Below are 23,840 nucleotides of genomic sequence, written 5' to 3' on the forward strand. Positions count from 1 at the left end.
ACCTGGATCACCTACGGCAACTGCTTCACCTGTAGCATTGCCTGAAACTACTGATGCGACCCCTTCTCTAGAACAACAGCTCGTGCCGGTGTCAACTCCCGCGCAAGAGCAGCCTCTGCCTGCTTCGTCTTCAGCAGCTGCCTCACCTACCGCGTTGATGAAGATCTCACTTACACCAACAGAGGCGAGGCTCAGCACGTCTCAGGCAAGGGCAATGATGGTTTTGACCTCGAGCCCATCACAATTGAATGTTTCTACCGCCTCTGCAGCTTCAGCGCCTGGCTCCCCTGCACCAATTTCAATGGCTCTGGGAGCATCTTCAAGTCTCACGGGCGCACCTGAGTTCCTTCAAATCTCTTTGGTGTACTTGAATAGCCTCGCAAAGAAGGTGATTGAATATGTGGTAGGCGGTCAGGGCACTTTTAATTCTTTTCGACATCTTCTAGAAGCAGGCTTAAACGGAGTCCGAAGTGTGGGAAACACTCCATGGTTCGAGCACTGTTCTGAGATTATTCTTCATTTGGAAGAACAACTGCAGCATTTTGAGGCCCTGGGACGCAGAGAGCTTCAGTCCGAGATTGTGTCCACTTTGGCCAGTCTTCAGGTTGCAGAAGTGGCTCGCCGGGAGGCGATAGAACGGGACTTGGCTGAAAGAGAGCGTCAAATCACGGAGCTTCGCGAGCATAATATTCAGAAACGAGAAGAGTTAGAACTCTCGACTACTTCCATGAACTCGCTTCGTGATAGACTTGTCAAAGCTGAGGCTGAAGTTCTGCGGTTAAAGGCTGAATTTGCCCGCGAAGAAAATGTTGTTAATATCCTTAGCACCCAAAACGCTACGGGTACTCTTGAATAGCACACGCAGGCTCGAGCTTTGGAACAAGCCAGGAATGAAGCGGCATGTATCTTCATTCCCAGTGAGGAAGAGCTCCGGGCAAGGGCTGAAGCTATGGTGCGCACCACTCACGAAGAGGAGCTAAACAAAGTTAGGGTCCAACTCACATCTTTTGATTTGATGCGTGAATGAACTTTATTCTTGTAATATTCTTTTGATAAGAACAATTTTGTTTTGTATCACTTTCTTTTGGTTATTGAATAAAAAGTGATATTAACTTCTCATTGTTTCTTGCATTTATCAAGTTCTGATTTTAAGCAACAAATCATGAAACATGCCTGAGACGTATTCCCGACTTAGAATAGATCTCCACAATGATTCTGATGCAGAAAACTCTCTTTTATTATCGTTTAAGATAACTCCAGAAAATTTTAAACTGCTAAGGATTAATATTTTCCCGTAATGGGATTGACTGATAGAATTCTCCCTGTGTCATTTCTATTTTGAACACTGAAAGAAGTCTATAGGTGCTAGAGGTATAGCTTTTTAACTTAACAGGGGGAATATTACGATCAGGGAAATTTTGAGGACTTATCGTTCTGTTGGTGAGAATCAATAAGTTGATTTTGTCAGAGGTGTGATATTAACATGACAGAAGAAATATTGCGATCAGAGCAACTTTGAGGACTTATCGTTCTGTTGATGAGAACCGATAAGTTGATTTTGTCAGAGGTGTGATTTTAACGTGACATGAGAAATATTACGATCGGAGCAATTTTGAGGACTTATCGGTCTATTGATGAGAATCGATAAGTTGATTTTGTCAGAGGTGTAATTTTAACGTGACATCTGTGAGGAAAAAAAATATTGTAGCGTCTCACTTGGGGGAGAACTGCTAAGTGTCTTATCATCAGGGCGACGAATTGTTTCACTTGTGATTTGAACAAGGTTCAGAAAATTTTATCATCTCACCGAAAAGAATTAGGTCAATTAGTTATTTGATATTCTGCCGAAGAGAGCTGATCAATTAACCAGGATTCAGATGATTTTGGGGATTTATCGTCCTATTAATGAGAATCGATAAATGGACCTTCGCAGTGGAATTGTAGTCATATTGGTAGTGATAATAACTAAATTCAATCTCTGTTAGGGTGATGACTATCTGAGGCGTAATATTAACCTGATGAGTTAAGGAGATACAGAGTTTGAAATGCACCCTGTTGAAAGAATCCCTGAGCTTAGAGGATAAGTATCAAGGGTAGATTCTTCATTTGGAAAAGTTGCAACGCTAAGGTGACTCTTGCGTTTGGGGTACGAAATGCGATGCTAAGAACCTCCATAACGCTGGTCTGAGCCTAGCATTTGAACGCGGGTGTGAACTTCGCGTTGAGATTAAAGTCTTAACTAACTTTATCTAAAAACGTAAGAGATTTACGTTTTAAAATATAAAACGGTTGGGATTCTCTTAGAATCCCTAACCATCTTAACAGCTTAACGGCTGTTATAAATAGACATGAGTGGTCACGTCAAGAGTCATTCGACTCTTTCCACTTTTGGCTATTTCCAAGAACGAGAACTCTCGTTTGGTTTCGACGAAATCTCCGACGAACTTCATCTCCTTCGTTCAAAGGAGTTTCTCTTGATTGTGCATCAATGGCGCCTCGGAGAGTAGATTCCGATTCCAAGAAAGTCACTGGAGCGGCTTCTGAAACGCCGTCGGCTGAGGACGCCGGTGGTGCTCCTGTTCGTGCGAGAACATCATCGTCGTCATCGCCGTCACAAGGGCCTCCCTGTCGTGGTAAGTGTTGGCCCAAATAACTTGCCTTGGCAAGTTTCTTTGAAAACCCTAGATGAGTTCTTGACAACGAGGAAGATGACTCGTTTTTGTTTGATGAAAACGCGGGGTTGGGACTCCTTGTGGGTCTCGACTCTCGCGTTTGAGTCTTTCCAACACGAGGTCCGACCTTTGCGTTTGAGATTTCTTACGCGAGGCTCGACCATCGCGTTTGAGATCCTGACATGGAGACTTTAACCTTCTGTGTTTCAGACTTGTCTTTACGTCAATAGCTTGTTTCTAGCTGCTAAACTCTGCTTTTTGATTGTGCAGTGTTTCTTCCAAACGTGCCGCTTTCACAAGAGCATCATTTTGGATATATCGGCGGTCTTGACGCGAATGAAGTCTTCAGTCTTCAGGGCAGAATTCCACTGTGCACTTTCCCTGATTCGGAGAGAACGGAGATAATTAAATTCCCCTGGTGCTCTATTCTCAGAATTTTAATCACCGACTTGGACATGGAGACCCCGATTGGTCGTGCTCAGTTTCCCAAACCAACATTCATATTCGGAGATCGTATAGCAATCGACGACCATCTTGTATATGTGGAAGACTCCAAATTGCTGTGGAGAGTTAATAATCGCTTCTTATTCCTCCCCAGCATGAAGAGGATGTACCCACTCTCTTACTTCTTGAATGTGAGCTGTCGTCGGGGTTTGACCTTCGACATAGTTAAAGAGAATGTGTCGCTTGGATTTGGTCGGCAGGCTCGTACACAAATCGGGGAACAACTCAAGGGGTTAAGACCCGGCTTATTCGAGAAGAAGGATCTTGTTTCTGAGATGACGCATCCAGCGAATGTCTTCATTCGTCAGTTCATTGCAGCTCAGGGTGAATTCTCTACCCAAATGTTCAGGTCCCCAGGATGGGTTTGTTCCGGAGAAGAAGGCTGGTGGACCCGTATGGTTGACTTCGTTCTTAAGGAACTTAAGGAGTCACTCGCTCAATCAGGTCTCACAATTCCCGTGCTAGCTACTCGACGGGGGGTTATGCAAAGCCATCACAATTTTTTCGCCATATTGGAGAAGTATAACCTGGACAGCTGCACATTTTTCACACCCATAGGGGAATTGGGTTTTGCTCTACACGAGATGCAAGCGGTATCGGGGTTGCCCCTGGGTAAAATGCCATACGAAGAATTCATCCCTACCACCGAGGAGCTTTCCCTGTTGAGGGCGGCGCATCCAGAAGTCTATTCTACTTTCTGGGAGTTGATGTGCCACTTTCATATATGTGCTCAGGTCGTCGGAATGCGCGGAGGGGGAATCATGCACACCGCTTGGGCAGAATACCTCTTTCAGAATTTGAACCTTAAAGACATAGCTATATCTCGTGTTGCAGTCATTTTTCTTAAGGATGCTAAAACCCGAATTAAAGCTTCTAGCGCTACTTACAAGACAGATCTTGTAGAGGACGACTTTGAGGCTGGTGTTGACTTTGAGAGTTTCCACCACCAAGCCACAGTTCCTATTTCTGATACGGCTCTTCTTGCAGGCTTTTTTATGATTTGATTGAAACGGTGCGTAGTACCGTCTAAACCAGTAGAGGCAATATTAGCTGAGGTTGTATACCCAGCTGTTTTGCTAGCGCATGGGAGACCCATAAGTCTTCTCACTACTATGGTAAGCTGCATGCAGAGCGGCTTACGGATGTTGACCTCCGAACTTCTCGGAGCCGCGGGCGTTAAGGTTGCCGGGAAGAAGGTTAAGCAGGCTTCTCCACCATGCGTACCAGTGTCGTATACGTATTTGGTGGCCTGGTTCGTATTGCATTGCCCTTCATTGATGACAGGAGCATCTGAGGGCGATGATGCTTATGTTCCCTTTGTACAGAGGTTGGAATCGGCCACGTGGACTAATTCTTATATAGTCAGGGCTCGACAGCTTTTGTCTCGGGGAGACAATTATAAAATTTTCTGTTGTGCCCCTAATTTTGACGGAGCTAAAGAGAATGCCAACTTTTCAGACATTCTTTTTGAGGGTTCGTCTTCATTAGAGGAGGGTACTTTCAGATGGCTTCTCATGATCCGTTTAGGCTATCTGGTGTACCGCTTGAGGGAGAAGTGTATCATTGAACCTTACATACCTTCTAGATTCGCCAGACAATTCGGATATGATCAACTTTATGTCGGTAATCCCAATCCGGCATTGGCCCAAATCGGGAATCTGTACGAAGGGGCTCGTGTGTGGTTCTTCTTCTCTGCCGGAGGGACCCATGCGCACTTTACCTTGCCCAATTCACCGCCTGGCTGTTCTACTGTTGCGGACTTTCGTGACTGGTTTGGTAAAGTTTCTCGAATCCCAGAATATGATATTCATACTTCATGCATAAGTGAGATTCGGGACTTGTATAAATCGAGAAGTCGTTCTGCTAAGAGTCGTTTGCCAGGGATAGAGGAGTATCTCTCCTGTGAACAAGAGGCTGCCGGAACAGTTGAAGCCTCACAGGAGTTGCCTATCGTTGAGCCTTCTGGGGAAGAGGTTCATGCAGGGACTGAAGAAGGGTTGCCAACTGCAAATTCTCCTGACGATAAGGTGGCTGAGGGAATTCCTGCTCCTGAAGATAAGGTGGCTGAAGGAATTCCTGCTCCTGAAGATAAGGTGGCTGAGGGAATTCCTGCTCCTGAAGATAAGGTGGCTGAGGGAATTCCTGCTCCTGAAGATAAGGTGGCTGAGGAGATTCCTGTAGAGACCCCTACTCCTGAACTTCGTTCTTTGAGATCGGGGAAGAGGGCCCTTACTGCGGTAGAGGAAGGTGAATATGACAGGAGAACTCGTAAGAGAAAGACTGTCCCTGCCAAGAACTCCAAGAGGGCTAAATTGATGGGGGAAGCGATGAAGTCTGCACCTGGTAGACTTCCCGAGAACAAAGAGGCTGTAGCACCTCAAGATGCTCCTCCAGATCTTAGAATGACAACATATGAGCAGGAGCCGGCTACCTCAGGTTCGATGCCGAATACGACCGAAAAGTTATCACCTAAAGCTGCGCACACCTCCACTCGCACTGACTATGAGAATTGCTTTATCTATCCGCCGACTGCTCCACCTCCAAGCTCGGAAACTTTAAGGAAGCTCATCGAACAATTAGAGTACTGGATGCAAATGACTATCGATGTCGTTAGTCTCGGAGACGTGAGTTTCAAAGTCTTTGAACCCCATCTACTGGGGTGTCTCGCTAAGATTAAGGACCATGGGAATGCGTTGTGGACTGAACATTATCATGAGAGCATTATTATTCTGGAATATGAATTGGAATTCCTTTCAATGCTGCAACGTGACGACATAGGGCCATAAGTGGATCAGGCTCTTTCTCAGGCCAAAGCTTTAAAAACACAACACCAAGAGGCCCTCCAGAAAAATCTGTCTGAGACAGAATCTCGTATCGCCAAACTGCGTGATGAGCATCTCCCAGTCCAAGGGGACATGGGCAATTTTGCCGTGGGTCTCCGGGATACTGCAGCAGAACTCATTCGTGCTGGTGTTGGGATACCTCAGATAAATGCTCAGCTAGCTGGTGATATGGAAGTTTTCAAAGGGTTAATTACTTACTGCGATGGGCTTTTCCAAGGGTATGGCGATGAACTTGTGGCTGCCAATAAGATTAGGCGAGAGATTGCAGAAGCAGCACCCAATGAAGAAGAGCTCAAAAACAAGATAACAGAGGAAATCAAAAAGGCTCGTGAAGAGAAAATATTGGCTTTGAAGTCTAAACTCAAGTCTTTTAGGCTGATGGGCCCCAACGCTTAGGATTTGAATTGCTTTTAGCGGAGGGAATAAGTTTGTATCATTTTCATTTCAATTATCTTCGTTTTGTATCCAGATTGACAATATTGAATGAAAATGACATCATTTTGGCTTTCATCATCTCTTTTATTGAAATCTGATTCAGGACAATGAAAAATAATGCGAATGCTATCGAAATTCTCTTTATTGATTATTTATAATAATTCCAAAAAAATTTAATCGTCAGAGGTGTAGTGTTAACATGACGAAATACAAGATAGAATTACACTATGAATAGGCAACCCCCAGCCTGATTTAGCTGGGTTTAGGGGGCCACATGATTTATGAGAAATATCTATTAAGGAATTTCCCATTAATTGGCATCATGAGCCTGTCTCCTTTTTGATCGATGAGGCGATATGCTCCGTTCGAATAGACCGATTCTATTATGAAGGGCCCTTCCCATTCAGGATTAAACTTCCCTTTGGTCTCGTGTGTCATCACCATGGGTCGTCTGTTGGCCAAAACTAAGTCGCCTTTCTTGAAAACCCGTTCCTTGACCTTTTTGTTATAAGTTTTGGCAATACGGGCTTGATATAGTTCAATCTGCTGCTGAGCTTGAAGTCGTTTGTCGTCTAAGGCTTCAAGTTCTTGCAGACGTCGTTGATGTTTTTCTTCTTCTGTTAGCCTGGTTGTAATAGCCACTCTCAGATAAGGGATCTGGATTTCCAATGGCAATACAGCATCGCAGCCGTATACCAAAGAGAAAGGTGTGGCTATTGTAGAGGTCCTTACTGTCGTGCGGTAGGCCCACAAACATTCGCCGAGTCTTTCGTCCCAATCGCGCCGGCTTTTGGAAACAAACTTTTTGAGAAGCTTCACTATGGTTTTGTTAAAAGCTTCTGCAAGACCATTTGCTGGTGGATAATACGCCGTAGATGCAACACTTTGGATTCTAAATTTGTCACAAAATATTTGAAACCCAAAGCTGGCGAATTGTGTCCCGTTGTCGTGAACTATTCGTCTCGGGACTCCAAAACGGTAGACGACGTGATGCTTGAGTGAACTATTCGTCTCGGGACTCCAAAACGGTAGACGACGTGATGCTTGATGAACTTGATTACATTTGAAGTCTTGACTTACTCCAAAACGGTAGACGACGTGATGCTTGATGAACTTGATTACATTTGAAGTCTTGACTTCTTTCAACGAGATTGTCTCTGCACATTTGGAGAAATAGTCGGTTACAGCTAGAATGAACCGGTGTCCTTTGGACGTCGGAGGAGAAATCAGTCCGACGATATCCATACCCCACATTTCGAATGGCCAAGTCGCCGATGTGGGGTGTAAGTTCCCTGGTGCTTGGTGGATGAAGTCTCCATGAATTTGGCACGCGTGATAACGTTTAGCGTAGTCAACCACGTCTGAAAACATCTTCGGCCAATAATAGCCGATTCGTCGAAGGCGATCTCCTAATTTAGCTCCGGGCTGATGAGCTACGCACATTTCGTCGTGAGCTTCTTTAAGGGCCTCTTTTGCTTCCTTTCGGGAGAGGCATCGAAGCAAAACTCCATCATGTGACTTACGATACAGGACTTGAGAGACTGCGTCGTAATAGAATCGGAGGGCCTTTCGTTTGACAGAGGCCGCTTCCTTAGGGTCATCTTGCAGAATTCCATATACGGCATAGTCGATGTACGGGAATCGCCAATCCCTAGATTCGAACTCCATAAATGTCGTACAGACTTTTCCGAACGTCGTCTTGTCTGGGTTTTCCTCCATGGGGATCTTGGAAGAGCATAGTTTCCGCCCCGCGACTGGAATTGTTGTTTCAGCTCCCGATGGCAATGCTAATGAAGTTGCCAAGGAGGCTAGAGCATCTGCATACGCATTCTGAGCTCGTGGTACATATTCGATGAAGAATCTTTCGAACTTTTGAGCTTGCTCTAGCACTGCGAAGTAATACGGGATCAAATCCTCATGACGTACTTCGTATTCTCCTCGGACTTGATTAACGATGAGCTGAGAGTCACCGTAAGCCTCAAGATGCTGAACATTTAGTTCTTCAGCAAATTGCATTCCTACGTTGTTGGTGCAAGGTTCGATTAAGGAGAATCCCCTTGGGATTACATGGCCGTTCGGAGAGATTAGCACTGCTCCTACTCCCGCGGTAATTGCTCCATGAGGATTTGCTCTGGATGCACCGTCGAAGAATAACTTCCACACTTGCGTAGCTTCTTGAGTAACACAAGTTTCGACGACGTCGTCAGGTAATTCTTCATACAACTTAGACGTTCCTGACACTGGATGACCAGCTAAGAAGTCTGCCAGTGCTTGACCCTTGACCGCCTTTTGCGGCATGAATTGCATGTCATATTGTGACAAGAGAATGGCCCACTTGGCGAGTCGACAATTTAGAGATGACGGTTTTGTCATCAGAACTCTCAAGGGATTCACCTTAGAGATGACGTGAATTGTTTGTCCAACTAGGTAATGTCGCATCTTTTGAATTGCGAATACCAAGGCAAGACATTTTTTTTCTACCGGATTATACCGGTATTCGGCTCCCATCATAGTCCTACTCAGGTAGTAGATGGCTTGCTCTTGACCCTGATCGTTGTTCTGGGCCAACAAAGCTCCAAGGGAATGGTCCATGGCTCTCACATACAACAGGAATGTCTTTCCTGATATCGGGGCCACGAGAACTGGCGGTTGAGTGAGATATCTTTTGATCTCCTTGAACGCTTTTTGACACTCTGCATCCTAAACAAAGGATATTCCTTTCTTCATGAGCTTAGAGAAAGGTTGGCAACGCCCTAAAAGATTTGATATGAATCTTCGAATATAGGCTAGTCTGCCTTGCAAACCTCTGAGCTCTTTGAGATTCTTCGGAGGTGGCATGTCTTGGATGGCACGCACTTTCTCTGGATCAAGGGAGATTCCCTTGGACGTAACGATAAATCCCAGGAATTTTCCGCTTGAAACTCCGAGAAACGATTGTCAGATTCATCTTCAGCTGATGTGCTCGCATGATCTCGAACATTGTCTTTAGGTCTGCAAGATGATCATCTTTACATTGGCTTTTTACTGCTATATCATCAACGTAGCATTCGATCTTCTTTCATAGGTGTTCGTGAAAGATCGTGTTCATTGCACGCTGATAAGTTGCACCTGCATTTTTCAGGCCAAAGGGCATCACTGTGTAGCAATACACCCCCAGTGGTGTTCTAAAAGCAGTGTGTTTCTCATCTTCCGGGTGCATCTTGATCTGATTGTATCCGGAGAATCCGTCCATAAAAGACATCCTTTCATATCCACAGGTGTTGTCGATCATGACGTCAGTGATAGTAAGAGGAAACTCGTCTTTTGGATAAGCTGCGTTGAGATCATAGAAATCAATGCATATCCGGACCTTACTGTTTTTCTTGGGCACTGGGACAATGTTGGCTACCCAGTCCGGGTGTTGCTCTTCCCTAACAAAACCTGAGTCTATAAGCTTTTTAACTTCTGACTCAATTGATTCCATGATCTCTGGATGAAACCTGCGTTGTTGCTGTTTAACAGGTTTTGCATCCGGATCGATATTGAGACGGTGCATGGCAACCTTCGGGTCAAGGATGGGCATATCTTCATAATTCCAAGCGAAGACATCTATATATTCTCGGACGAGAGATATAAGGTCCTCTTTTTCGGATGATGATAGGTCTTCGGCTATAAAGATAGGCTTGGGGTCAGACTCGTCTCCCATGTTGACCTGGATCACCTTATCTTCAGTGGGTGGTTCGCGTTGTTCGAAGCGCATATCCCACAAGATGTTAAGGCGTTTGATCCAAGGGTCGTCGGTTGATTCGACTAACTCTTCATTACCCCCTGCGTCTTCATCTGGATGACTAGTTGAAACCATGTTCATAGTCAAACTTTTAAAGAGAGGTCCAACACTGACGTCGGACTCGTATGAAGATGTTCCGGATGAATGGTCGTGACGCAGATAATTACTGATTTCGTTTTCCGAGGCAGGGGGAGGTGTAACATAACCCACGCCTCTTCTGGTTTTTTGATAATAGTCTGGAGGTTTTCCTTCGGGGGTTAGAGACATTCGGATTGGGGTTCGCCTACATTTCCCGAAGTTCAAACCCTGTTTCTCAATAAAGTCATACCCCATTTGTTTCATTAAGTATGTAGAATTGGGTTCGTGGTAATGGAATTGGGGAACTCCATCATCTTCCTCTGAACTTCCTCATTTGAGTTGTTCGGGTTTGACTTTACCAAAACAGATCGGCTTCTGCCCTTTCCTTTTGGATGGGACTTTGAAGAAAGTCTTCTGTGCGTCCTCTACTTCTTCATCTGAAGCGAAGGATGACAGGATTGGCAAAGTGAGCGACACCTCTGTGCACAGTACGTGCCATGGATTAGTACCTGCACTAGAATCATTCTCTATTTGTTTATTTTTAGGAAAGACATCAGACAAGTACGCTAAAATGAAATCTTCATTAATGCACCACTCGCCCTCACTCGGTACATCATTATTACTCTCACCCTAACCCATTACATTAAAGTTTAATTCCCAAGGACAATCTTCATCAGGATCTGGCTCGATGTCAGCTTCGTTACCGCTGTCCACATCTTATTTCTCTTGGGATTCTAAATAGAAGACGGAGTCGGTGTGGAAGTTTTCTACCCCTCGGAAGGGGTATTTTTCTGCGATTAAGGTTCGAACTTCGCCCTCGTTATTGGCGTACTTCATGACTTGATGCAGAGTAGATGGGACAATACGGTTTGCATGTATCCATGGTCGTCCTAGCAAAAGATTGTAGGACTAACAAGTCACTTCGGACTTAAGATCTCCGATCTGGCATCTGAGCTTGATCTTTCCCAGAGGTCGGGTGCTGTTTGCATTGAACCCAAAGATAGTAGTCTGGGTGGTGTGCAGTCGGTGCATAGGAATCCCTAAGACCTGCATGACCCTGTAAGGCATGATGCTGAGTGCTGAGCCTGGGTCAACTTGAACACGATTGATTTCGGAGGATCCAATATACCCTGTGTAGTACAGTGGTCGGTCATGCTCGTGCTTGACTTGCATATCTTCCTGAGTGAATGATATGCATGGTAGACTTCTCACTGCTTGTAGGCATTGCAGACAAGGTTGATCTTCAGAAGCTTTAGGAATCGGAGTGACTTGAGTAATGAAGCTCTCCGTATTCTTTAAGGCTTCGATCAGAGCTTTCTTGGTAGTTTTGGACAACCTCAGGAGCTCATATAGAGTAATCCTGGCCGGTATATTGGCCAACTGAGCCATGACATTGAATTGGAAGGGAGCGCTCGACTCCCCGGATTCTTGGTGGAGATTTTTGTTAAACCGAAGCTCCTTTTGTTTCCCCTTATCAACTAGCTTTTTAGGGACAGAACCCCCAGCGTCTTGGTGCTGTTTCTCAATTTCTTGAGCATTCTGGCCGTAGTCTTTCAGGTAAGCTTTTCCTGACCGAGTGCCGGGGTTGTCTCCTGGGTATGCTGCCAGGGCAATCCTCTCCTCTTCTGAATCTGTAAGAGGTTTGAGGTGGTCATCATTTTTAGTAATGGAGGGGCTAATCATGTTGGAAGACTTAGCCTTGCCTCCCTGTTTTTTGGACGAGGTGTTCGTCCATTCTTGATCTCTTAGCAAATCAGGGTGGACCCACATGATTTCCCCTTTTGGGGTAGTGAGGGGTACCAATCCCCTGTCTTTTTGACTATGCAAGTCAACATTCTTCAAGTGCATTTCTCCCTTGCGAATGGGGATAACGCCGTTCGCAGTTACCACCGGGGGGAAGTCACCGAATTGGACCGCTATCATATTGGTGGATACGGTCTTCTGCTCAGGTTTTAAGGTGAGCACATTAGCATTTACCAAATTCTGCAAGATGTCTTTGAAGACATAGCATTTTTTGGTAGGATGCCCAAGGAATCTGTGGTAACGACAATAATTAGGGTCATCCACTTTCCCTGCTTCATCCGGCTTCCTGATCTCAGGCAATTGCAGCTTGTTGTTCTTTCGAAGCAACTGGAATAAGGTATCCACATGCTCCTCTTTAAATGAATATTGCTTGGGCGCTCTTTGTTGATTGCGTTCCTTGCCTTGCTTATTAGGCGGTGGTACTCACGTGTAGTTAGCTGCTAAAGTCTCCTTTCCCTTAGACCGCTGGACGTTGTTCTGGTTGCGTTGCTATTGCGGCTTGGGTTGCGGCTCTTCTTCAGGTTTAACTCACGCCACTATCTCTTTAGCTTATTCTCCTTGTGAAACTAGTTGTCTCCAGGAGCGACACTCTGCTACCCCCATCTGAGCAAGGAGCTGGGTTTGCAGGTTGTGCCTGCAAGTTTCAACCAAAGTTGATTGAGTCATACCTGAAGGGCATCGCAATGCCATGCTGCGGAATCTTTCCACATAGGCCTTGATGGACTCTCCTTTCCTTTGCTTAGTGGCGAGAAGAGTTGGGACTGAGACATTTGTATCGTCTTCAAAGAACCTGGCCAAGAATAGCCTTTCCAGGTCTACCCACTTCTGGATAAATCCGGCAGGCAATTTCATGAACCATTCGAAAGCGACACCCTTAAGGGTACCGATGAATAGCCTGGTCAGGATGGCATCATTCGCTACCACATCTCCAGTTTAGGATTTGAAGTAGTAGATGTGCTGATTCGGCGATCCTGTGCCATCGAACGGTTGTAAGGTAGGGGCCTTAAATTTCGGTGGGTAGGGAGCTGTATCCCACTCTGCAGGGTAAGGCCGCACTACTCCTTCTTCACGGAGCTCACTTCTGTTGGCGATTGCATTGAGGCGGGCTTCTAGCTCATCCACTTTGGTTGACTGAGGATACAGCTCTTTTTCCATCTCCTTCTCATTGTCAGAAGAAGAATCCAAGTTGTGAGTCTCACGATCTGAGTGTTCGTGCGCCTTTTGCTTTCCCTTTGACATAGTTCTCCGGGAAGACTCGGGTTTTTGGCCTTTTTTGGCGAGAAGCTGTGCCAGCATATCCTTTAATTGGAGAAGTGTCTCCTATTGCGCCTGGAGCATGACATGATGTCCGTCCACTCTCTTGGCTATGTCTTCATGGTTCCCTGTTGTGTAAGCGGAGACCTCGCGTGCGACAACAGAACTTGAAGATTGAGATTCGGCGACTGCCGAATGTTCATCGTCGGAAACGACCCCCTTGGCCAATCTTTGATAATCAACCGGATGGATAGCTCCTGTCCGAGTCCGAGTATTCCGATATACTCCTTCGAACTGGTCACAAATTTCCCTAACAGTTGGGGAATGACTTTTTTGTGACTCATCGGAATCAGTATGTGAGGCTTTTCCTCTGCCGATCATGTTGATGGTGACTTCGGAGTATTCTGCTTCAGCTGTCTTCTTTTTGTATCGGCGTTATCGTTTGGCAGGTCTAACGACGTTCGACAACCTATAGAATATAGACTGCCAAGGTGTGGATGCGCAACAATGGCATTCTGACAGGACTGCGGATATAAGCCTCTCACATTGACATGAGTGAGCTGCTTGTGCTGTTGGTTTTCCTCTCGACAATAATTCCCGCAGATCAGGAACTTGGGATGAGACTTTCCCCGGGCACGGAGGCGGAGATGGAACCCCCTGCTCTTGGGTGAGTGAGATTGGTTCTTGTCGAACGTGGATTTTGAAGCCACGCTGACTTTTCTAAACTTGGCGGACCTCTTGAAGATCGCGTTCTTGAGAAATAACGCGAGGGTCACGTTGAGATTTGTAAACATTAGGCCGAGGCCTACGTTTAAATGGTGAAACAGACCTCTGAGGGTCATGTTTTGTTTGAACGCGCCCCTGAGGGTCGCGTTTGGTTGGTGAAACAGACTCTTGAGAGTCATGTTTCGTTTGAACGCGCACCTGAGGGTCGCGTTTAGTTTTGACAGCTCCCTTCTGAGGGCTGCGTTTTGAAGAAATAATGCACCACTTAGGGTCGCGTTTCAGCTGTATAAGCCGAGGCTGATAGTTAGGCTCGTTGCCACAAAGTGAGCGTTCTTCCATGGGAACGCTAAGTTTGGGTGAATTTTCAGAAACGCGGTCTTCGCGTTGGGCCAACATTCGGCTTTCACGCAAGTGTGCTCGACGTATGGATCTTCTTCATCTGCGAGCGGCGTTCTTCTTGGCTTGTTTCAAAGCCTTAGCAGCAGCGTCATTGACGCTCATGGAATTCGTCTCCTCCAGAGGCCGTTTGTGGCCCGAAGTATGTCTGGGTGACGCGGAGGTGGGATCTTCAACTAGCAGAGCTAGTTTGAGTTCCTGGCTGAAGGAGAGGGCTTTCTTCGGTACTTCAACAACAGAATTGATCTCCTTGGAGATCTTGCGAACACCATGCTTAGCTTTGGGGCTAAGCGATCTAGAGGATAAGGCTTCCTCATATTTAGCTTGATCAAACTCTACGACGAGAGTTTCTACAGTAGTCCCCACGATTTTGTCACTGTTTGTTGGAAAAATTGCAAAGAAGAGAACAAAGAAAATTGACTTGTATTCCTTTGATTCTGATTACAATTTGATTACAAAAGAGAAGAGAACGAATTTGATTCTCTCCTTTGTTTAAAACTGGGTTCTTCTCGGTAGCGATGGAATGCCTCCTTCGATTGCTCGCGTCGAATTTGCTCTCCGTTGACGATCCGACCGTCTTCTATCTCGTGGGAACGATGAACTTCTGTGGAAAGTTTAAGGGATAACTCTGAATGAGTTTTAGAACTCTGAACGAGTTAGAACTCTGTTAATAGAGTTGTTAGAACCAAAAATTCGGTTAATGACCAAGCTGATATTCTGTTGCTGAAGAATCTTCTCAGATTTGATCTTCTGAATTTGATTCAAAAATCCTATCTCCAAGGATTTTACTGCCGCCGCTGTTGAATTACCAAACCTGAGTGGTTGAGATCTTAAAAATCCAACCTGCTACCAACCCTTCCATTCCCAAAAAGCCAGCCTTTAACTCAGTTGAGTTTGTTGAGATTTTATAGGTGGATAAGAGGTTGTAACTGCCCTCTAAATCCGCTCCTAAGTGGGCGTGATTTCCTCAGATCGTGGGGAAAACAGTTCTAAACCGTTCAGCTCGTGTTTGAACGAGTCAAACGCCCAATCTGGCGTTCAGAACCCAACGTCGCCTCTCAGAATTGAGACGCGAGGTTGGGTGTTGCCTGAACATCATTGAACGCGAGGGTCGCTCAACGCCCAATCTGGCGTTCAGAACCCAACGTCGCCTCTCAGAATTGAGACGCGAGGTTGGGTCGTTTTGGTTTGTTGTAGTTTGGGAACGCGGGGGTCGGTGTTGGTTGAACCCCTACGAACGCGAGGGTCGCTCACGTTTAGCTTGTGCTTGGAAACGCGGGGGTCGCCTGCACTTCCAGAATTGTAACGCGGGGATGACATTCGCGTTTTAGAAGGAGCTAGTTGACTTGTAACTTCTTCTGTAAAGCGTTGCAAGGACCATTATTCAGTAATCCTAGCTTTAGTTGTTGTGGAGTGTGAAAATCGTCAGATTGTAACTTTCACTGCAGAATGTGAAGACCGCTGAATAGAGTTTTCATCCATTGTCGGAAGTGTCGTTGAATTGTAACTCTTCTCGATCTATGTGAAAAGTCCTCCATTTGCAGCTTTCGATTGTCGGCGCGAAAGCTATTTGATTGTAGCTTTCGTTGTAGGAACTTGACGGGAATCAACATCCATAGTGTTTTTAGATGAATATTTGCCCATAGCTCTCTACCAAGCAACTCACCAACTACTAATGAAAATGAATTTCCTTGTTTACCTTTACATGTTCCTATTCCTGAAAATGATGCTCCAAATGAGGTGGAGCAAAAGCCTATTATTAATCAACCCAAATCATTTCCTGAAGAAAAATTGAATGATATAATTATTGAAAATCAAGATGAGATTATTCCAAATGAGGTGGAGCATGATATGCAGGAAATAGATAACATGCATGATTTGAATGATTATCAACTCACTAGGGATAGAAATAAAAGAACCATTAGGAAACCTGAAAGATATAGAGATTGCAATTTGATTGATTGTAATATGTCTGAGTTTGCCTTTAATGTGTTTGAATCCCTTGAGTGCAATGAACCTAAGACTTATAAAGAAGCATTAAGGTCAAAATATTCTGAAGAATGGATTAGTGCTATGAAGAGTGAGATGGAATCCCTAAAAATTAACTAAACATGGAAACTTGTTCCTAAACCTACTAGTTGTTCTGTAGTGGACTGTAAGTGGCTGTTTAAGGTGAAACAAGAATCTGAAAGTGTTAGGTTTAAGGCTAGGTTAGTAGCTAAGGGATTTACTCAAAAGGAGGGAATTGATTATGCTGAAATTTTTGCTCCTGTTGTCAAATTCACTACTGTTAGAATTATGCTTGCTTTAGTTGCTCATTTTAATTGGGAATTAAAACAAATGGATGTAACTACTGCTTTCTTGCATGGTGATCTTGATAAAAATATTTATATGCACCAACCTGAGGGCTTTGTGGACCCTAAATTGCCTGATCATGTGTGTTTGTTAAAAAAGGCTTTGTATGGTTTAAAACAATCACCTAGGCAATGGAATATTAGATTTGATAAATGCATGCAATCTTTAAAGTTTAAAAGGAGTTCTGCTGATCATTGCCTGTATTATAAGAATATAGACTCTGTGCCTGTATTTCTTGTAATTTATGTGGATGACATGTTGATTGTTAGTCCTTGTTTGAAGTCTATTGAGCATGTTCAAAAATGTCTTTGTGAAAATTTTGACATGAAAGACTTAGGTGATGCTAAAAGAATCCTAGGCATGAATATTATTAGGGACAAAAACAAATCTACTCTAGTTTTAAACCAAAGTTCATATGTTGAAAAAATTTTGAGTAAATTTTCTATGTCTAATGCCAAATCTGTGAATGTGCCTCTTGCTTCCCATTTTGTGTTAAGTAAGGATCAATCTCCCAATACTGAAACTGAAATAAATGATATGAAGAAGGTGCCATATTCGAATGCTATAGGATCGGTCATGTATCTCATGGTTAGTACTAGGCCTGACATTGCATATGCGGTTAGTTGCTTGAGTAGATATATGTCAAACCCTGGTATGCCTCATTGGAATGCCTTGAAGTGGCTTTTAAGATATTTGAAATCCTCTGTGGATGTAGGATTAACCTTTTCTAAGTGTTCTGAAGGTGTCAAACTTGCTGGCTATGTAGATTCTAATTATGCAAATGATAGGGATAATAGAAAATCTACCACTTCCTATGTGTTTACTTTGTGTGGCTCTTGCATAAGTTAGAAATCCCAATTACAACCCATTGTTGCTTTATCTACTACTGAATCTGAGTATGTTGCTGCCACTGAAGCTTTTAAAAAAGCTATTTGGCTTAGGGGCCTTATATCTGAAATTGGTTTTCTTGATAAAAATGTGGTTGTATTTTCAGATAGTCAATCTGCTATTCAACTTTGCAAAAATCCTGTTTTTCATGATAGAACTAAACATATTGATGTTAGATTTCATTACATTCGGGATATAGTTGAAAAGGGTATTGTCAAGTTAGAGAAAATTCCCTCAGAATTTAATCCTGCTGACATGGGTACTAAGTGTTTGCCTACTGAAAAATTTATATCGTGTCAAAGAATCTTGAATTTTGATTTTGGGTAATTTTGACTTTGCTTTGTGTGTTGCCTTTGTGGCCTATTAACTTGCTCTGTGCTTGTTAGTAGCTTTGTGATTTTTCCCTTTTGAACTCGATGACCGTTTGGTAGGGTTCGGTCCTTTGTGGACTTGGTATGCTTGGCGATCTTACCCCGATCTTTGTGATCTGAGTTTACTTCGTGTATTCTCTTCTATTGCTTGTATCTTCTTTGTGATCATACAGGTAATGATTTGGCGATGATGAGTCCTGCAGTTCCGTGTTTTTTCTCTGTGCACTACCTTGGGTCAAAGGTGGAGATTGTTGCTATTTGTTGGCCCAAAAAAACTGGCCCATTACCTAGAGGTCCGGTTGTTCCCTTTTTCATTCCCTTTCACATTTTCCTTGTAATCAAAAGTCTGTTGTCAACAGTTGAGTCCCATCTCTATTTGTTGTAGGTCGACTCCCACCTCTATTTTCTTTCCTAGGCCATCCCTTCATTGTCGGTCCCCTCCACTATATAGCAATTGAGAGAGACTGAGAGATGAAGTGGGGACTACGGAGTGGAGTAGAACTAGAGCTCTGTGCTCTGGAGATTTAAGTGATCCTCTTCCCCTTTTATGCGATCCCCTTCCTCTTTGTGAGTGATTAAAAGAGAATATCAACGAGCTTCCCTTTGTGTTCTTGGTGGTGCACTAGAGAGAAGATCGAGGACTGGTTGAGCAGGCTTCTGAGCCAAACAACGACAACGACGATCCCCAACAATCCCATAAACCAATTTTAATCCTTTTCTTTAGGTGTTGATATCCTATTTTGAACTTTCTGTTCAAATTGAGATTTCTAATAAATATCAAATTTCACCCTTGATATGAAATCAAAACTAATAAGAAAAGCCTCACTGAAATGTCTAAGGAAATGGAAGGAGATGGTTTACTCACTAATAATAAGTGTTTGGTAACCAAAGTGTTTCTTTTTGTAGTGTTTTTATAAAAAACACCATACCATGGTGTTTATTTTTCAAACGTGTTTTCAAAACACTATTTATAGTTATTATTTATATAGCGGCGGCGGCGGAAGGGCGGCGGCCCGCCGTCTGCGGCGGCGGAACCATCGACGACTCGGGACGACCAACGGCGGCGAGCCGGCAGGGGACAGTGCGCCCCTTGCGGGCGCGCGCAGGCGGCGGATGGCCTTGCGGAACCGACCAACCGATGAACCTGTCGTATCGACGGGCGCGGAGCGACACCAGAGAGGGGCTGCAGGCAGCGATGGGCGGTGATTGCGGGCGGCGGACGGCGACGGCAGCCGACGGGCGGCGAGCGGAGTTGCTCTAACGGGCACGCGCGGGCGGCGGCGGCCCGCGGCGGCGCTAGCGTGGCGGTGGCGGTTGGCAACAGCGGCAGGTGGTGGCGGCCGTGCCAGCGGCCACGGCCGACGAGCAGCGGCGGGCGCTGCGCGGGACAGGGCGGGCCGCAGCATGCCGTGGTGGTGGACGGGCCGACGGGCACGGCGGGAGGCATGAGACGACGGACGTTGATCGTAGGGCGGCGACAGGCGTGGGCTGTTTGGCCTCAGCGGCGGGTTGGCGGTGGGCGCCTGTGAACGCCGCGACGAGTTCGGCGGCGAGCGGGCGGCGGACGGACGGTGGCTTAGATGAAAAAACGGAATCTCAAAACACCTTTTTGGTGTTTTAAGAAAAACGTTAATTTTTTGGATTTTGTAAAAGGTCAAGTTAAAAAATCGCCCCGGTTGACAAACACGTTTCATTATTTTTTTTGAAAAAAAAAAAAACGAAACCGATAAAAACGTCATTGTTACCAAACGCTTAATTTTGAGATGTGTTTGACCGTCAATAAAAAAACTTGATGGCCCAGTTTCATTCTAAACTTGTCCGAACTAAAACTAGTTTAATCCAATAAAAATTGAGCAAAACTTAGCCCTTTTTTCTTCCGCCTTGACGCTGAAATAACAGAGACGACACAAAGTTGAACACCCACCTTCTTCCCGCCTACAAAAATGTTAAAAAAACCCTAGCGAGACGCTCCAAAATCAAGAGGGAAACTTAAAAAGGCCAAAATCTTTTGGAACTCAGCGTGAGTAGAGCGAAGATCAATGGCAAGAAGAAGAAATCTCAGGCTCCCAAGCTCATCCGACGAAGACGAAGAAACTCCAAATCCCCAAACCCTAAACCCTAACCCTAGCCCTTACCCTAACCCCTCATCTCCTCCTCCTTCCCCTCCTCTCGAGATCTCCGACGACGAAGACGCCGAGTTTGCAGACGTACCCGACGCCTTCTCCGATCCCTCTCCTCCAAGCCCTAACCCTAGCCTCAATTCCCCTAATCCTAGCCCGAATCCTGACCCTAACCTTAGCCCGAATCCGAATCCTAACCCTAACCCTAACCCTAACCCTAGTGTCGATCCGATTGACGAGCTGCTTCAGAGATTAGGGCTGAGATTGAGGAGAGAATGGCTGGAGTCTTGTGTTAGTGGGTTGGATAGGTCCGGGTTGGGATTTGAGAGGATGGGGGTTAGTGAAAAGGCGAAGCTTTGCTTTGAGCAGTTTTTGTTTTCGGATATGAGTTATTGTGGTGCTGGGATTTTGCCGGCGAATGTGAGTGGAATGCATAAGGTCGAGCTTGAGGGGCCCTTCGTTCTCCAGGTATGAGTTTAATTTTCTGTTTTTTAAAATTTTTGTTCTTTTTACATCTTTAAAATTGTTGGGTAGGATTCATTGATGAAACTTTTTGCCTGGACTGGTACACTGTTTGCATTTCGTTGCATAGTTTCTTTCCTTCTGTGCTTTGGGTAAAAAAAGAATCCATTTTTGATAGTTTTGTCATTTAAGAAGGGCACTTCATTTCCATTTAGCTGACTTCAGTTCTGTTGAGAAGTATGTGATAATAAACAACATAGCAGAGGTGACAGCTCCCAAGTCCCAGCTGAACTGAGTGGACTAGTAAGATTCATATAGCTGTCCCTATCAAAATTGAGTGGAAGAGTAGGATTCATTTAGCCAAACTAACAAAATTAAGCAGAAGAATAGGATTCATATAGCTGACCTTGAAAGTTTGGGATAAAGGTTTTGTTGCTGTTATTGGCTTCAATTGTCCTTAAGTCCTTGACGATACTTATTTTCCTATTGGCTAGCATTATATATGTTACAGGGCAAAAAACAAATAAAAAGTGACTGGATTTTTCAAGACTTGTGGAGGAGAAATCATTCTCAATTAGGGTTTCTTTCTTACACTTCACCATACACTTACAAGCATTTCTTGCTATTTGTTGCACTTGAGTAAGCACTGGAATCGGTAGGCAATCCTGTCAAATTTGGAACTTAAGGGTATGCATATTATGTGCATGATATGATGCGTAGACATGGGTACAAAGAATGCTGGTGGACCGTGGCTAGTTTGAGCTCCAATAGAGGTCTCGTAGGCTTGAGGAGTTTAGACCAACTGGGATTCACCTATTTTGCAATATTATCTCAAATTTCAACCCTTAAATCATCTCGAGTGGGACAATTTCTAGCAAGAATAGCCTGGTTTATGGGTCCCAGTGGAAGCCCCTATCTTATTATTATTTGTTCTGTGGAGTTCGATATCATCTTATAAAATTGATTTCAGATTATCACTTTTAATGTCCAAATTTCTGATAGATCTTATCACGATTCACGATGGAGATAGTATCCTTGGACGTCAGTTGAACCCATTGTGGTTGACACACCGGCTCAGTGTGGAGTTGTTATTCAGTGCATTTGGTTGAAATCTTCCTTTGACTGCAGCTATTGAGACATGATAAAATATCACCTTTCTCCAAAGTGCTTTTATTTCCTTTCGCTTGCATAAAGACATGAGTAATCAGTTGTTCTTGAAGAAAATTTATTCTATTCGGGAACAATTAAAAGAACGTAATTAATCTTGCAACTTAGACTAACAAATTATGCATCTAATCTTTTGTTTATGTCAGTTGGTTTTCAGTTTTTGTTTTCTTTATTCTAGCTATTGCAAGCCTGAACAGTATCATATTTTATTCACCTGTCTTTGGTTACTGTTCTATAGATTGATGAAGTAATCAATATAGCTGTACCTCTCCGAGAAAGGTATCACAGGGCACATGCTGGAACTAAGAGGTGCTTAAAACTCTCGTTAACAGATGGTATTCAACGGGTGTTTGGCATGGAATACAGGCCAATCAAAGATCTAGATGTCATTGGACCTGCCGGACTAAAGGTGAATTTTGAATTTTTTAGATTGTAACAGGTTTTGATTTAACGTATAAACTTTCATACTTCTTATCTGTTGTAGACATTAACCTCAAAGGTTGTTATATTTTGGGTTTCCCTGTTTTCTCTTTTGCTAGAAAATGTTTAGTGCATGAAACTTGTTTCTATTGCTATATATAAAATGAGTATCGTTGGTATCAATGATAAAATTTTGTCCCTACTAGTGAGGTGGCTGTACCTTAGCCACCCATCTATCTTTCCATCCCAATAACGGACTAACCTTATTAGATGAGTGAGTGAGATGTTGCCAACCTCACTACCAGGAACCAACTTTGTCCTTGGTACCAAGGTTACTTATCTATCACTCTGTATATATGCATCGAGTTGAGCTAAAGCCTACAGTCCATTTAAGTGGATAGGACCCTTGTCCGTCTAACTTTTCATCCATTGATTTTGCTCTGATATTCATGATATGCCTCAATGATATATTTGAGATGTGTGCCTTGATGTATATCACACACTTATAGCAAATCTCAAAGCAAAATCAATGGATAAAAAATTAGCTGGACAAGAGCTTTTATCCTCGTGTGGATTGTAACAACTCTAGGTACACACATACACTCACACATAGACATACACATACAGACAAACACCCACACACACATGTGCAGACACACATACACAGGTGCGCGCGCGTGCGTGTTCCACGGACAAATATTCTTTTTATGAATTGAAAGTTCAAATATTTTAGCTTGTTATAATACATTCGTCCGAATTTTGAAAATGCAAAATTGACCATTTGCTTCAAAGCACAAGGAAGCAATTTTCTTTGATCATTTTACATCATGTGATGGGATGCAGACTTGCAGTGAAATACATTTCTCAGGCTTTAAATAATTTAGCTTTGTATAGGATATGGTTACCACATATGTTTGATTATGACAGAGGTTATAAGTTGGATAATGACCAAATCTTGAACTAGAAGAACTATGGACCCACTGAAAACAACGCTTTGGGTTTTGAACCAGGGTTTTGAACTTTTTTTTTCTGTCTATAGGATTTGGGGATTGTATTTCTTATCATTTGAAGTTTGAACCAAGAATTGCTATTCTACCGGCCAATTATTTGGACTGATGAAATCTGTAGGACAAGAAGAATCTTAGCATAAATCTAGAGTAATAATACAGTATAGTCAGAAGGTCTTATAAGGAGCTCAATCTTAATTAAAATGTATTATGTTAGTAAATAATTTATTTCTTATTATATTAGTATGGTATTTGTAGTAGTTCCTTGCACCTATTTTCTTGAATTTTTTCCCCATAAAATTGTAGTTGCTGATTCAATTTGTTAGTAGTCTATATTTGGATTATATGGTCTTAATAGGTATGAGTACTTTTGAATTACGAAGAATTTCAGTAGAACCGACATATATGCTTTTCCTTTCCTTGATTACTTATCTAAACAATTACAAATTGTATTTTTTTGTATTTTATTATTTTTATTAGAAAGTTTGATATGAGTTCAAACTTGAAAGACTTAAAAGTATATTCTTAGAGATATATTATATCATACTTAAATATTTGTTTTAACAAAAAGTT

At 43.6% G+C, this 23,840-nt stretch overlaps 1 protein-coding gene across 5 annotated transcripts in view; it reads left to right on the forward strand.

The window, feature by feature from the left end:
* Window positions 19,964-23,840, forward strand: part of LOC109830602 (recQ-mediated genome instability protein 1) — a 41,827-nt gene continuing 37,950 nt past the window's right edge. For all 5 annotated transcript variants that reach the window (XM_020397907.1, XM_020397909.1, XM_020397911.1 and 2 more), the window contains exons 1-2: window positions 19,964-20,679; window positions 22,079-22,249. In XM_020397907.1, coding sequence (XP_020253496.1) covers window positions 20,131-20,679; window positions 22,079-22,249 — 720 coding nt within the window. In that variant the 5' untranslated portion in view covers window positions 19,964-20,130. The remainder of the gene's footprint in view (window positions 20,680-22,078; window positions 22,250-23,840) is intronic.

Source organism: Asparagus officinalis, chromosome 2 (assembly GCF_001876935.1).
Source record: "Asparagus officinalis chromosome 2, Aspof.V1, whole genome shotgun sequence".
NCBI classification, from domain to species: Eukaryota; Viridiplantae; Streptophyta; class Magnoliopsida; order Asparagales; family Asparagaceae; genus Asparagus; species Asparagus officinalis.